General features: G+C 43.5%; 1 protein-coding gene across 4 annotated transcripts in view; it reads right to left on the bottom strand.

Annotated features, from left to right (window-relative positions):
• The window catches only part of LOC308693429 (uncharacterized protein), a 64,845-nt gene that overhangs the window by 33,001 nt on the left and 17,832 nt on the right, over positions 1-14,012 (bottom strand). For all 4 annotated transcript variants that reach the window (XR_014030451.1, XM_081370322.1, XM_081370324.1 and 1 more), the window contains exons 10-18: positions 8,181-8,258; positions 7,673-8,102; positions 7,356-7,439; positions 7,192-7,255; positions 6,852-6,944; positions 4,625-6,583; positions 4,370-4,526; positions 3,610-4,065; positions 2,976-3,425 (exon numbers count right to left, since the gene is read on the bottom strand). Coding sequence is in view for 3 of the 4 variants with exons in the window: in XM_081370322.1 (XP_081226448.1) it covers positions 2,976-3,425; positions 3,610-4,065; positions 4,370-4,526; positions 4,625-6,583; positions 6,852-6,944; positions 7,192-7,255; positions 7,356-7,439; positions 7,673-8,102; positions 8,181-8,258 (3,771 nt within the window). In the remaining variant the exon portion in view is untranslated. The remainder of the gene's footprint in view (positions 1-2,975; positions 3,426-3,609; positions 4,066-4,369; positions 4,527-4,624; positions 6,584-6,851; positions 6,945-7,191; positions 7,256-7,355; positions 7,440-7,672; positions 8,103-8,180; positions 8,259-14,012) is intronic.

Here is a 14,012-nt window from a genome sequence, read left to right as displayed (position 1 = left end):
GCATCGCGGAACTAACGGGGAAAACAAGAGGTGGTGGATTGTGTTTCTACATTAACGAAAGTTGGTGTTCAGATGTAACAACACTGAAGAAGATGTGCTCTCCTAATTTAGAGGTGCATGTCATAAACTGTAAACCTTTCTACTCGCCGCGGGAGTTTTCCTCATTCATTCTCGCGAATGTTTACATTCCTCCAGACGCGTGTGTGAGCGCGGCGCTACAACAGCTGGCTGGCTGAACATATAACGTTAGCTGAAATGGAACAAAGGTACCCAGACTCTCTTTTAATCATTCTTGGGGATTTTAACAAAGCAAATCTCTCCCGTGAACTGCCAAAATACAGACAGCATGTTACATGTCCTACCAGAGACAGTAATATATTGGACCACTGTTACACCACGATAAAGAATGCGTATCACTCCGTCCCACGGGCAGCTTTGGGGCTCTCTGATCACTGTTTGGTTCATCTTATACCGACCTACAGGCAGAAACTGAAATCAGCTAAACCTGTAATAAGGACTGTAAAAAGATGGACCAACGAAGCAGAGCAGGATCTACAGGCCTGCTTCGATTGCACTGATTGGACTGTTTTTGAAGCTGCAGCCACCGATCTGGATGAGCTCACAGATACTGTAACATCATATATCAGTTTCTGTGAGGATACATGCATTCCTACCAGGACATTCTTATCATTCACTAATGATAAACCATGGTTTACTGGGAAACTCAAACAGCTTCGTCATGCCAAAGAAGATGCTTACAGAAGTGGGGATAAAATCTTGTATAACCAGGCCAGAAACAGACTGACAAAGGAGATCAGAGTTGCTAAAAAAAGCTACTCTGAAAAGCTGAAAAACCAGTTTTCAGCCAACGACCCGGCATCAGTCTGGAGAGGCCTGAGGAACATCACCAACTACAAATCACCATCCCCCCCATCTGTGGAGAATCAACAACTGGCTGACACTCTCAATGCATTCTATTGCAGGTTTGAGAAGCCCAGACTCACACCTCACACCCGCTCTGATGAGCACTTCACACATCCACCATCACCTCCTGCAACCCCTCTCCTCCCCCCTTCTGCCATCCAACCTGAGCTTAAGGTCTGCGTGGAGGACGTGAGCCGAGTCTTCAAAAAACAGAAGACTAGGAAAGCTTCAGGCCCAGACGGCATCTCATCTGCTTGTCTAAAAGCTTGCGCTGACCAACTGGCCCCAGTCTTCACACAGATCTTCAACAGATCATTGGAGCAGTGTGAAGTTCCCTGCTGCTTCAAACGCTCCACTATCATTCCGGTTCCCAAAAAAACTAAAATCACTGGACTTAATGACTATAGACCTGTCGCTCTCACATCTGTGGTCATGAAGTCGTTTGAAAGACTGGTGTTGGCCTATCTGAAGGACATCACTGGACCCCTGCTGGATCCCTTTCAGTTTGCTTACAGAGCAAACAGGTCTGTGGATGATGCAGTCAACATGGGACTGCACTATATCCTGCAACATCTTGACAGACCTGGGACTTATGCACGGATCTTATTCGTGGACTTCAGTTCGGCCTTCAATACCATCATCCCTGATCTTCTCACAGCCAAACTGACTCAGCTCTCCATGCCATCCTCCATCTGTCAGTGGATCTCCAGCTTCCTGACGGACCGGCAGCAGCTAGTGAGACTGGGGAAACTCACATCCAGGACCCTCACCATCAGCACTGGCGCCCCCCAAGGGTGCGTTCTCTCCCCTCTGCTCTTCTCCCTGTACACTAATGACTGCACTTCTAAAGACCCCTCTGTCAAGCTCCTGAAATTTGCAGACGACACCACTGTCATCGGTCTCATCCAAAATGGTGACGAGTCTGCTTACAGACTGGGGGTTGAACAGTTGGCTGTCTGGTGCAGCTATAACAACCTTGAGCTGAACACGCTCAAAACAGTGGAGATGATCGTGGACTTCAGGAGAAAATCCCCAGCACTCGCCCCTCTCACCATCATGAACAGCACTGTGGAAGCAGTGGAGTCATTCAGGTTCCTGGGCTCTACCATCTCTCAGGACCTGAAGTGGGCAAATCACATTGACTCCATTGTGAAAAAGGCCCAGCAGAGACTGTACTTCCTTCGCCAGCTGAAGAAGTTCAATCTGCCACAGGAGCTGCTGATCCAGTTCTACTCAGCCATCATTGAGTCTGTTTTAAGCACTTCCATCACTGTCTGGTTTGGTTCAGCTTCCAAATCGGACATCAGGAGACTACAACGGACAGTCCGGACTGCAGAGAGGATTATTGGTGCCCCCCTGCCAACCCTCCAGGACCTGTACTCTTCCAGAGTGAGGAAGAGAGCAGGTAAAATCATCACAGACTCCACTCACCCTGGTCACCTCCTGTTTGAACTGTTACCGTCAGGACGGCGACACAGATCACTGGCCACAAGAACATCCAGGCACAGGAACAGTTTCTTTCCACAGGCCATTTCCCTCCTGAACACTTAACATGCCCCCCAAAGCATATGCCTGTAAGTGCAATACTCCCACTGTCTAGTGCAATAAACTCAGGTGATATTTATATCTATATTATTCATACTACAAAAAATACTGTAAATATGTTCATAATCTGTAACATGCACTAGACTCCCACTGTCTAGTGTAATATTCTCTAATATTCTCTAATTCAGGTGATATTTATATTTATATTATTCATACTACTCAAATACTGTAAATATGTTCATAATATGTAAATGTTTATTCGGACTAAACCCAACTGTGACCCTACTTTTTACTATTTATACTATTTTTATTTTTATTCTTTTAAATATATTTTATTCTTAGAATTGTATTACTATGTTTCTTGTTGTATTTGTATTTGTATATGTGCACTGGAAGCTTCAGTACCAAGAAAAATTCCTTGTGGGTGCAAGCACACTTGGCAATAAAGCTCTTTCTGATTCTGATTCTGATTCTGACAGTAACAATGACAGTAACTGCACTCTTACCTGAGCTGTGAGATGTAGGGCAGACACTGGAGGAATCCCCTCACTTCACTCTCTTCATCTGTCCAGTCTATCAGCTCTACTGGTTTCTTCTCTGGTTGGAGTTTCAGCACTTCTAGGAGGATGGAGCTCTTTCTCTCTGAGAGCTTTATTCTCCAGACTGCAGGAGCTGACTGATAAACTGGCTGTAATGCTGGAAAGACACTCCTGCCTGTTTGAGTCTCATAGTCCTTCACATGTGAACACAGATCCAGCAGGAAATCACATTGTTCAAAATCATAATAATCATCATCATTTTCATCACAGGGGAAAGATGTGTAACTACACACAGATTTTAAATGTTCAGTGAAAACTTCTCCAGTAGATGATTGTAACTCTAAAGCTGAAACACTCAGAAATACCAGAAACTGTAAAAGAGAAGTCTCCTGATTTATAACTTCCTCACAGCCAAATCTGTGGAAACAAAGATATTAGTTTAAGATATGTGGTCTAAATCACTCTATGTTTGATAACATTTTCAAAAAGTTCATTCACAAGAAAAATACTGAAACCTATATACAAAGTACAAGAGTAAGTTCTACTAAAAACTACATAAATAATTTGGCTAAACATTTACAGTGAAAAACTGCATTCTCACCTGAGCTGTGAGATGTAGGGCAGACACTGGAGGAATCCCCTCACTTCACTCTCTTCATCTGTCCAGTCTATCAGCTCTACTGGTTTCTTCTCTGTTTGGAGTTTCAGCACTTCTAGGAGGATGGAGCTCTTTCTCTCTGAGAGCTTTATTCTCCAGACTGCAGGAGCTGACTGATAAACTGGCTGTAATGCTGGAAGGACACTCCTGCCTGTTTGAGTCTCATAGTCCTTCACATGTGAGTACAGATCCAGCAGGAAATCACACTGATTCATCTGATACATACAATCGTCAAAATATGTTTTATCAAAGGGGAAAGATGTGTAGCTGCACACAGATGTTAATAGATCCATGTAATTCCTTAATTCTCCAGTATTATCAAATTCTGATGCCACAATGACCAGATTCACAAGAAAGCAGAAAGACCTTTTCTTCTCAGAGAAAACAAAGGAGTAAAAACTGTGGAGACAAAAATTTAAATATTTATATTTATGTATCTGGCCGACAGTTTATCCAAAACAACTGGACATTGCTAGTCCCATGCTCTGGTGTACTCGATAATATGAAATACTGCAGGTCATCCATCCTTTTTCATAATTAATTTGGTTTTAAAATTTGATGTTACATGGCAAAATTACCATAGTAACCATTGAAAATTAGTGCCAAACAATTCAAAAAGGTTTTTTTTTTTTTTTTTTTTTTTTTTTTTAAATCTAAGTACAATAAAACAAGCATGGTGATATTTTTCCCACCAGAGTCTCACCTCAGTTCTGAGATGTAGGGCAGACACTGGAGGAATCCCCTCACTTCACTCTCTTCATCTGTCCAGTCTATCAGCTCTACTGGTTTCTTCTCTGTTTGGAGTTTCAGCACTTCTAGGAGGATGGAGCTCTTTCTCTCTGAGAGATTTATTCTCCAGACTATAGAGAATATTGGGAAATCATTTGTAAGTTAAGAAAACATAGAAGAAAAGGTTATACAAAAAGTATCTGTTTTAAATGTTTCACATGTATCTCACCATCTACTGGTACTGGTGTTTCCTCACTAGGTTTGCTGGTGACGTCCTCATAAACAGCAGAGACTCTGACTCTATAGCAGGTGCTGTGAGGAACAGTTAATGTACATTCACACTGAGGTCCTTGTGTTAGTACTGATGACCAGCCCTCCAGTCCTGCTTCTTTATACTCAACCATATACCGCAGCACTGGACAATCTTCATCAGCTTCAGCTTTCAACCAGGTGACTCTGAGAGTGTCTCTGTCCAGCTTATTCACTAAGGGTTGCCCAGGTGTTGCTGCAAACACTGTCTGAAAGTTCATAATTCTACTAAAGTTCATACAGTCCTGCTCAATAAACATATACCTCAGCTGATATTGATGGCCAGACTTTAGATCTGATATCATACAGGGTTCTCTGGTAATTGTGGAATCAAAAACCATCTGTTTCCAAGTGTTGTTGTTGCTTCCATCATGACCCAAAGCCCTGTACTCCACTATATATCTCTCAATGTTTTTGGTTTGCGGTTGATTCAGTTTCAGGGACACACAGGTGTGTTTTATGTGAGCTATTTGGGTGAGATCTGGTTTTATTCCAAGCTTCACATTTCTGCTCACAATCCTTCCATCACGATAAAACCGCACAGCACATTCTGGAAACCCATCACCAGGTATCAATGCAGCGATGAACTTGGTTTGATCTGCATCTTCATTTGCAGCAATAAACAGTTGTACTTTAATAAGCACTTTATCATTGATTCTAAAAGGCCTAAACAGCAGTGAATCATTTTGTATAATGTGATCAGATTCAATGTGCTGCCTCAGAGCAGTGAGGAAGGAATCTTCTACATCTGGTGAGAAAAGCGTGAGACACATCACTCTGGTTATCTGAGAGTGACTGATGACCTGCTGTAACTCTGCCTGTGATTTCACAACAGTGATGTCTGCAGCTTTGCAGTCACTCAGAATCTTCAGCTCAGTTTCTTTATTCTCCAGCCACTGGTTTGTTTTCTCTGCACTGAATGGTGATTGACAATGGATCTCTAATAGATCTTGTAAACTCCTTTCTCTTTTCCCTTCTTTAATGTGAACAATGTCTGTGATTCCTTTCTGAAATGTTGTCTGGTATTCCTGCAGAAGTTCTGAAAACTCTATTAGATTATCTTCCAGAGTCGGAAACCACATAATCACTTTTACATTGATGTAGTCTGTTATCATGTCCTGACAGATCCTGATCTGTTTTCTCAGATGTTCCAGAATATTCTCAGCTTGTTGCATCAAGTTTTCACTGACTCCACTCAGAGCAGCACACACTGAGCTCTTGTCCAGTTTCTTCAGAGGATACAGCCAGACCTTCAGAGGAACTGCTCTCTCACCTTTAGATCCAAGCAGTGTCGGCAGAGAACTGTAGATCTCCACAGCCTTATCAAAAGACACTGGACTCTTCCAATCGCCCACATCAATGTACAGACTACAAGCAAGTAATGAGCTTTTAGCCTTTTCACTGGTACTCAAGTTTGAAATAATATGGTTTGAGCAAAATGTTGACGTCATCTTTTTTAAAACATCAACAATTTTTGCATTTTTCTGATGGTTTGAGCTGTCACTATCAAAAACAAAAAAAGCTTGACCTCCAAAGAACACAGCGGTGACCACGTGTGTTGCTGTGGTTTGACCAACCAATGCAGAGGGCGCTGCTTCCTGTAACAGTCTTTGGCTGATCATGTCCAGTCTGGTGGTGGTTCTATAGTGTAGTGTAGCTCTTTCCTGATAATGAGATTGTTCTGGGTGGTTTAGAAATGCTGCAGCCCCATTCATTTTTATTTGTCCAGTCTGGGTGCCAACTTGTAACACTGGGGACATTTCGAGGACTCTGAATCTTTCCTGAAGGGAGTCATTTTTCAACACCTTAACATATGTTTGTGGCCGAGGCAAAGATACTTTCATACAGGCAAACATATCTTCATCCCACATAAAGGTACCTGCAAACAGATCATAATGCAAATTGTACACATGATTTCTTTGTACAAGTGTTTTCTTGTCTTTTCTGAAATATTTATAGAATTTATTTACAGGTCACTAATTGCACTAATTGTGAAATTGACAGCCTTGTTTAAAAATATTTCTGTAAGCTCTTAAAATGCCTCAATTTAAATGACACGAGAGTTGGAAAAAACTGTAATCATAACATTTTGTTTTCTGCCCCAGTTTGTTTGTTTATTTATAACCTTGCCTCAACAAAAACGTCACCTTGGCAAAAAGAATTGATGCGACTGTCGTACAACATTCCAAGACGTAAAGGACGACCTAGAGCAGCCATCTCAATCACATCTGAGGGAAAATCTGAAAATCATACAAACAGAAAAACGTGTAATAAACGCGTTTAAACAGCTGAGACAGATATACTTAACGTAAACTTGATGTATACTGTAATGTAACTTTATTGAACAAATATTTGCTTATTTTTGCAAGGCTATTTATTTTGATCCTGTCACAAAGAAATGTATTGGGGCATTACTGATAAAATAGATTAATAAATTAACAAAGTGATTCTGTGACAGAAATAGTGCATGACACTGTATTTACCCACCGTTACAGTGCACTTCAAATCTTTTACACAAACGTTTTGTCTGTGCATCTCTGTCTTTCAAGGCCTGAGAAAACAAACATCAAATTAAAATCTTTTGAAAATTTAAAAGAACATTAAAATATTTGCTCCAACATGTGAGTTGGCTAAAAAGCATCCGATGTTACCACTTCCAGTTCAGTCACTCTTGCAGTCAGTTCTCTGATTTCATTTTGGGATTTTCTCTCTTCTTTGTGTGGTAAATGAATAGCCTAAGCAAAATAAACATTAGTCTAAGCCAAGGACTTTATATTAATTGTTAAATGAATTTAAGTTTTAGATGAGGAAAAAAATGATTTATAAATGCCAGTTCAGGGGCCTGTGCAGTAGATGGAACAATTTCATTAAATGAGTGATTAAAAAGAGTAAACTATTAACATTGCTGCATTTTCTAGAGACAGTTGGACCGAAAGATAGACAAATAGACCGACAAATATCCAAACACCTCCACCAGGTTGTGCCTCTGCAGTGCTGGTACTGTGTAGTGTTGTCTGATGTGCGTCTCACAGTAAGACACAGTGCAGGTCAAACAGGATTTAACAGCTTTGAGCTTCATCTCAGTGCAGATATCACATGGCACAGCTTCAGGTCCAGCGTAACAGTGAGCAGGAAGAGCAGGACTAAATCCTGTCTTCTGGAGTTCCTCAATCAGTTTAGACAAAGCAACATTTACACTCAACACTGGACGATCTCTGAACCTCTTTCTGCACTGAGGACAAGCATAACCTCCAGCTTGAGTTGGTTTGCTCCAGTAGATCTCAATGCAGTGTTTGCAGTAACTGTGTCCACAGGGGATGGAAACTGGATCTTTAAAGACCTCTGTGCACACTGGGCACTTGTAGTGATCCTCTGTCAGCAGAGTGGCTGAAAGTGTGCTGTGAAAATGATTTAATTAACAGCAATCATGTAAAATGTAAAGTAGAAAAAAATAGATGCACCACATAATGGAATACCTGATATCTGGAGATAACACCTTGTTTCGGAATGAACTGAGTCTATCAAATGGTTCCTCAACATTCTTCTTAATAATACTGTGATACATGTATGAAAAGAACATAAAAATGACATTTTAAATTAGTACTGTTTTATATTGTAGATTGAGTACTGTATTTTATTGTACACAATATACGAGGGACAACAAGATGATCAATACAAGATGATCAACGGGATGTTACGCTTCGTTATTATGCTTCATGATTTTATGCCTATATCACTATCAGATTTAAAATACTGAGACTTTGACCGCTCAGTGGTAATATAGCTAACCAGGGTTTGAAATTAACACCCGCCAAATGCGCATAAAAATCAACTGTGGCAGGTAACGCTGTCAAATCATTGTATTGATCTGTCCACCTAAAATACATTTTTGGTGAAAAGGATGAGGATGAAAGAGGAAGAGAGGAGATGGCTGGATGACAGGATGGATTTGTTTGATTAAGAAATGAATGTATGAAATCCAAATTTGATATATATATATAAAATTTATATATATAAGCTGTGACATAGTTAATCTAGTGAAGTTCCCCTACATGTGAGCTGCATTGCATTTGGATCAAATTGAGGTGATAGCATAAAGAAACGTACTCGGTTACTAACGTAACCTCGGTTCTCTCTAGAAGAGGGAACGAGTACTGCGTAAGATATCTTACGCTAGGGGAAAATCCTTTTTCCGCGAGATATTGAAGCCAAAAATTATCCTTAATTTTTCAATAATGCAAAACGCGTTGCAGCAGCATACAGACATAGGCGAGGCAGCTCGCGCGCCTATTGGCTGTTCTGCGGCAACTGCAGCAGCCTATCGAGCGAGGCCTGGCGTGACGCCAGACCCAATGAGGGTGCTTCGCGCCTGCTGCATCACATCCCGCCGAAACGGGCGTGGTCTAGGCCTATAAATACCGCTCGCAGGCAGCTATTATCTGGTTTTTCATCACCGAAGCAACCAGAGCATGTGCATTATGAGTAACTGTATTCCGTTACAGTTACAATTTAAATAGTTGGTATTTAGAATACAGTTACATTGTTGAAATCAATGGATTACATGACGATACTTCTCTGTTTCACGAGTTTATTCACTCTCTAAATAAATTAAGGCAACTCCATGCATTTCCCAGAAGCCCCAATATGAAAACGAAAAAAATGCGCGGTTTGTGTGACCAGTCACAATCCATTAATGGAGTCGGAAGAGGAACAGCGGGAGCTAGAGGTAGATGGAGCCGGAACAACAGAGCAGGGCAAGAATGCGTTATATCTTGGAAATTCAAACAGCATTTCACATTAAGGGAGAACGAAATATAACTGTGCAGTGCAACCTCTGCTTGCCAGCAACCAACCTCCTTTCAGCGTCCAAAGACTCCACCTCAAATCTGAAGAAGCATCTTAAAGTAGGCCTACGTTTTTTTTTTCAAATACGTGCAGTCAAAACTTGAAATATAAATTCTCAGAAAATGCATTAATACCAATAGTGAAACGTCTGTTAATAAAGGAGTCCAGACCGTTAGAAAAATATCCGTCTACATGCGTTTTAAATTTAATATGAGGGAAATAAACATGCGTGACACAAAAAATCTTTAACTTTTAGGTGTCAAAATATATTTTGTTATTCTGTGAATTAGGCTACACTGCGCAAACCAAAAGTAATACTACCCACCGGATGAAGAAGGGTTGGCTCTCCAAAGAACATAAAATATTTATTTTATTTTATTTTTCGTATTCGCATTTATGAGAAAAAAACAAAACAATGTTACGGTCGTGACAGTTCTCCGTTATGGACGTGAGCGCTCTGAACGCAGCACTAAAAGACTGCTTTAAAACTTTCACAGAGACCTCAAATAAAAAGCACAAAGCCTTTCTTTAAAGTGAATTTCGTTTTGTATTAATTGTATCTTCATTTTAATCAATGTTTCATCAACCAATTGCCTGGATTAAATAAGAAGTAAATATAGCAGACAAAAGATAATCAGGACACGGAGGTGCCAGCCTGTGAACTGGAGCTGGTCTCATAAATCAACGCCTGTTTCACAGCCTACTCTGTTTGCAGTGCGTTTTTTTTTTTTTTTTTTTTTTTTTCGTACCCATGTTAACAGATTAGAGCTTTCACACTGCGGTTCGTTTATCCGTCCCAGTTGCGTTGCGTATACAGCAGTGCAGAGATCGTTTCCGCACCGAGTCTATTTCTGCTGTGCCGCTAACGCTGAATTAAAGTGACAGCGCATGTTTCGTGGTCAAAATGAACACAGATTGAGCTGAAAATGTAGTAATTTCACCATAATAAATGCATTTAATTAAATAAAATGTAGTAATACCATCATAAATGTATTTAATTAAATACTGCTTTTTTTCACAGTCAACTTTTTACTTTAAAGGAGAACTCCGGTCAATTTTAACATTGAGCTCATTTTTTTGTAAATTTGGAGTGCTGTCAATACAGAGAACAACGACAAAAATCGGTGTTGCCTACACCGAGTTATTCTATTATTAAAATTCACGCGCGTGATCATAGGTACTAAACCTATGCGCGTGAACTCGGCAATCGACTACTTTGGACTTCACCCGAAAGCAGGATGTAAACACAGGTATTTGCGCTTGCTTAAATAACATCATTTTTATACATTTCTTTCACATCTACTGCAGTCAGATTCACTCGTGTTCACTCTGAAGGAATCACTCACATTTTCTGTGCACTTGTAATGACACATCAAGGATGTTAAGAGGCTAAAAGCAGGTTTAGTACTTGCCCCATTGAAGTCAACAGGGTGCAAATTTTAAAAATATAATAACTCGGTGTAGGCAACACCGATTTTTGTCGTTGTTCTCTGTATTGACAGCACTCCAAATGTACAAAAAAATGAGCTCAACGTTAAAATTGACCGGAGTTCTCCTTTAAGACCGGGGTAAAGATCGCGGCCGACACTGACAAAGAAAACACTTGTTTATTAATAAACAATTACAATTTCTCCTTTCTATATTTGACATATTCATGATTATTACTTTTGCCGGTTCTTTGTGACAGCTTTTAGGTGCTTTATTGGCATACGCGTCACCACTGCATCACTGCACCCAAGGCTGGTTCTTCCAGAGCGGCGCAACGAGCAGTACTGAGCATCCTTCTTCCCTGATCCGCTCTATCACCTGAGGCAGGAGAGAGACGGGGGGAAAAGCATAGAGCGGGCGGCGGGGCCATACATGAGCCAGCGCGTCCCTGCTCTTGGAGAAAATATCCGGGCAGTGAGCGTTTTCTTGAGACGCGAACAGGTCTACTTCCGCTCTGCCAAATTTCCTCCACAGCAGTTGGACTGTCTGAGGGTGTAGAGACCATTCGCCTGCCGGAACATTGTTCCTGGACAGTCTGTTTGGTCCTATGTTTAGGAGTCCTGGCACGTGCGCTGCTCTCAGCGAGCGCAGGTTGCACTGAGCCCACACCAGGAGGCGTTCCGCTAGCCTGTGCAGGTTCTTGGACCTGAGGCCGCCCTGGCGATTTATGTAGGACACCACAGACATGTTGTCCGAGCGGACCAGGACGTGGCGTCCTTTTATTTGGGGACAAAAACGCGTCAGCGCGTTGTCTACTGCCAGCATTTCGAGGCAGTTTGTGTGCAGGAGCTTCTCCCGTTCTGACCACTGGCCGAAGAACGGTCTGCCCTCGAGCAGCGCTCCCCATCCCGAGGTGGATGCGTCCGTAGACATCACCTTCACCCTCAAGGAAGTCCCCAGGCTTACACCTGATCGGTACCAGTCGTCCACTTTCCAAGGTTTCAGAGCTGCAACGCACTTCTGATTGACCTTGAGACGAAGCAAACCGGATGTCCACGCTCGGCGTGGGACTCGCGCTTTCAGCCAGAACTGCAGTGGGCGCATGCGGAGCAGGCCCAGCTGGAGCACTGAGGATGCTGAGGCCATGAGACCCAGCATCTTCTGAAATTTCTTGAGCGGGACAGATGCGCCGCAGCGGAAAGAGTTCGCTGTGCGCTGAACGTCCACCGCGCGCTGTGGTGATAGTCGCGCTATCATAGACAGCGAGTTCAGCTCTGTGCCCAGGAAAGATATCGTCTGACTGGGGGACAGAGAGCTCTTCGTCCAATTGACTCTGAGACCCAAATTCTCGAGGTGATCGAGTAAAATGGTTGTGTGCTCTATGAGCACTGAGCGAGATTGCGCTAGAATCAGCCAATCGTCCAAATAGTTCAGTACTCGCAAGCCCTTCATTCTGAGGGGTGCGAGTGCCGCGTCCATGCACTTCGTAAATGTACGGGGTGCCAGGTACAAACCGAACGGCAGGACTGTGTACTGATATGCCTGGCCCTCGAAGGCGAATCTCAAAAATCGCCTGTGACGTGACGCTATTTGTATTTGAAAATACGCGTCCTTCAGATCTATTGATACGAACCAGTCTCCTCGGCGAATCTGCGCGAGGATTTTTCTGGTCGTGAGCATCCTGAACTGTCGCTTCACAAGCACTTTGTTCAGTTGCCTTAGATCTAGCATGGGTCTGAGACCCCCGTCTTTTTTCGGTACCAGGAAGTATCTGCTGTATAGCCCTCCTTCGCTCTGAAATTGAGAGAGAAGCTCTATGGCCCCTTTGCTCAATAGTTTCGCCACTTCGGCTCGAAGTAAATGTGTTACTTCTGTTTTTACCGTGGTCTCGACGCGCGCCGTATAGCGGCGAGGGCGCCGGCGAAACTTCAGCGAATAGCCTCTTTTTATAATGTCTAGCACACACTTCGAAACCCCGGGCAGCTTTGCCCATGCATCTGCATGAATAGCTAGGGGTTGAATACGAAGCGCGCTCCGTTCGCTCAGCTATGGAGAGGCTTTGGTGTGCTGTAACACAAGCGTCACGCTCGTGACATTTGAGGCAGGGGGCGCGCTGATAACAGCGGGCAGTTTGCCCGCGCTCGACTCCTCTGCGGCGGTCAACCGAGAGGGGGAGGGCTGGGCGAGTCCCGTAGGAACTGTCATGTCTGTGTGTGGATGTGGGCGCGGGATAGCGGGCACATTTATCACACCGAAAGCATTTTTCGCTTGAGTGAAGCGAATGCCTGTTGGTTTCGTTTTTACAGAAACCGTGAGACATGCATAACGTAGTGTGTGTGGGCACTGGGTAGTGGGCACATTTACCACGTTTGATGTGCAATCGATCTGAGTCGATTTCATGTGCGCGAGCCCTGTGTGACAGGCTGTGCTTTTGTGTAGTGATGGGCACTGGGCAGTGGGCATTCTTTCTACACATAAAACACCATCGGCCGTGGCCGGGACACCAGAAAATACACTCTCTTGGGGATTTATCTGGGTAGCCGTAAAAACAGCTTTTGTGTGCAGGCAAGCGGGCGACAGAACCAGCTTGTTGGCTGCAGAAAACACTGGACCAGTCACATTTGCTGGAATTGGACGAGCGAATAGCTTTCGGGACTTTCCCGCAGCGGGACTCGAACACCGTCGTTTTCCTAGGCATGCTAGGACGACTTCGGGGCTCGGGCTTTACCACAATCCTAGGCCACGGGCCGCGCATGGTGGGGCGGCGGCCGGATGAGCGGGAGCGCGGTCTCGCGCCTCGGGCCTGGCGGCGCTGTGAAGTGGCGGCAGTGGGCGGTGGCTGGGGCTGTGAGCTCTGTGCAGACGGTTTCGCACGGCCTGCTGCAGAGCTGGAGCGCTTCGGGAGGAAGTGCTTCATAGCCTGTGACGCTTTCTGTACCTTGGCGAATCTCTCCGCAAAGTCGTTCACGGAGGATCCGAAGAGGCCGGCGGGAGAAAGCGGGGCGTCGAGGAACGCGGTGCGCTCGGACTCGGCC

Source organism: Scardinius erythrophthalmus (genome assembly GCF_964197995.2).
Source record: "Scardinius erythrophthalmus genome assembly, chromosome: 7".
NCBI classification, from domain to species: Eukaryota; Metazoa; Chordata; class Actinopteri; order Cypriniformes; family Leuciscidae; genus Scardinius; species Scardinius erythrophthalmus.
Note: the sequence above shows the minus strand (reverse complement) of the source record. Positions and strands in the feature narration are given on the sequence as shown.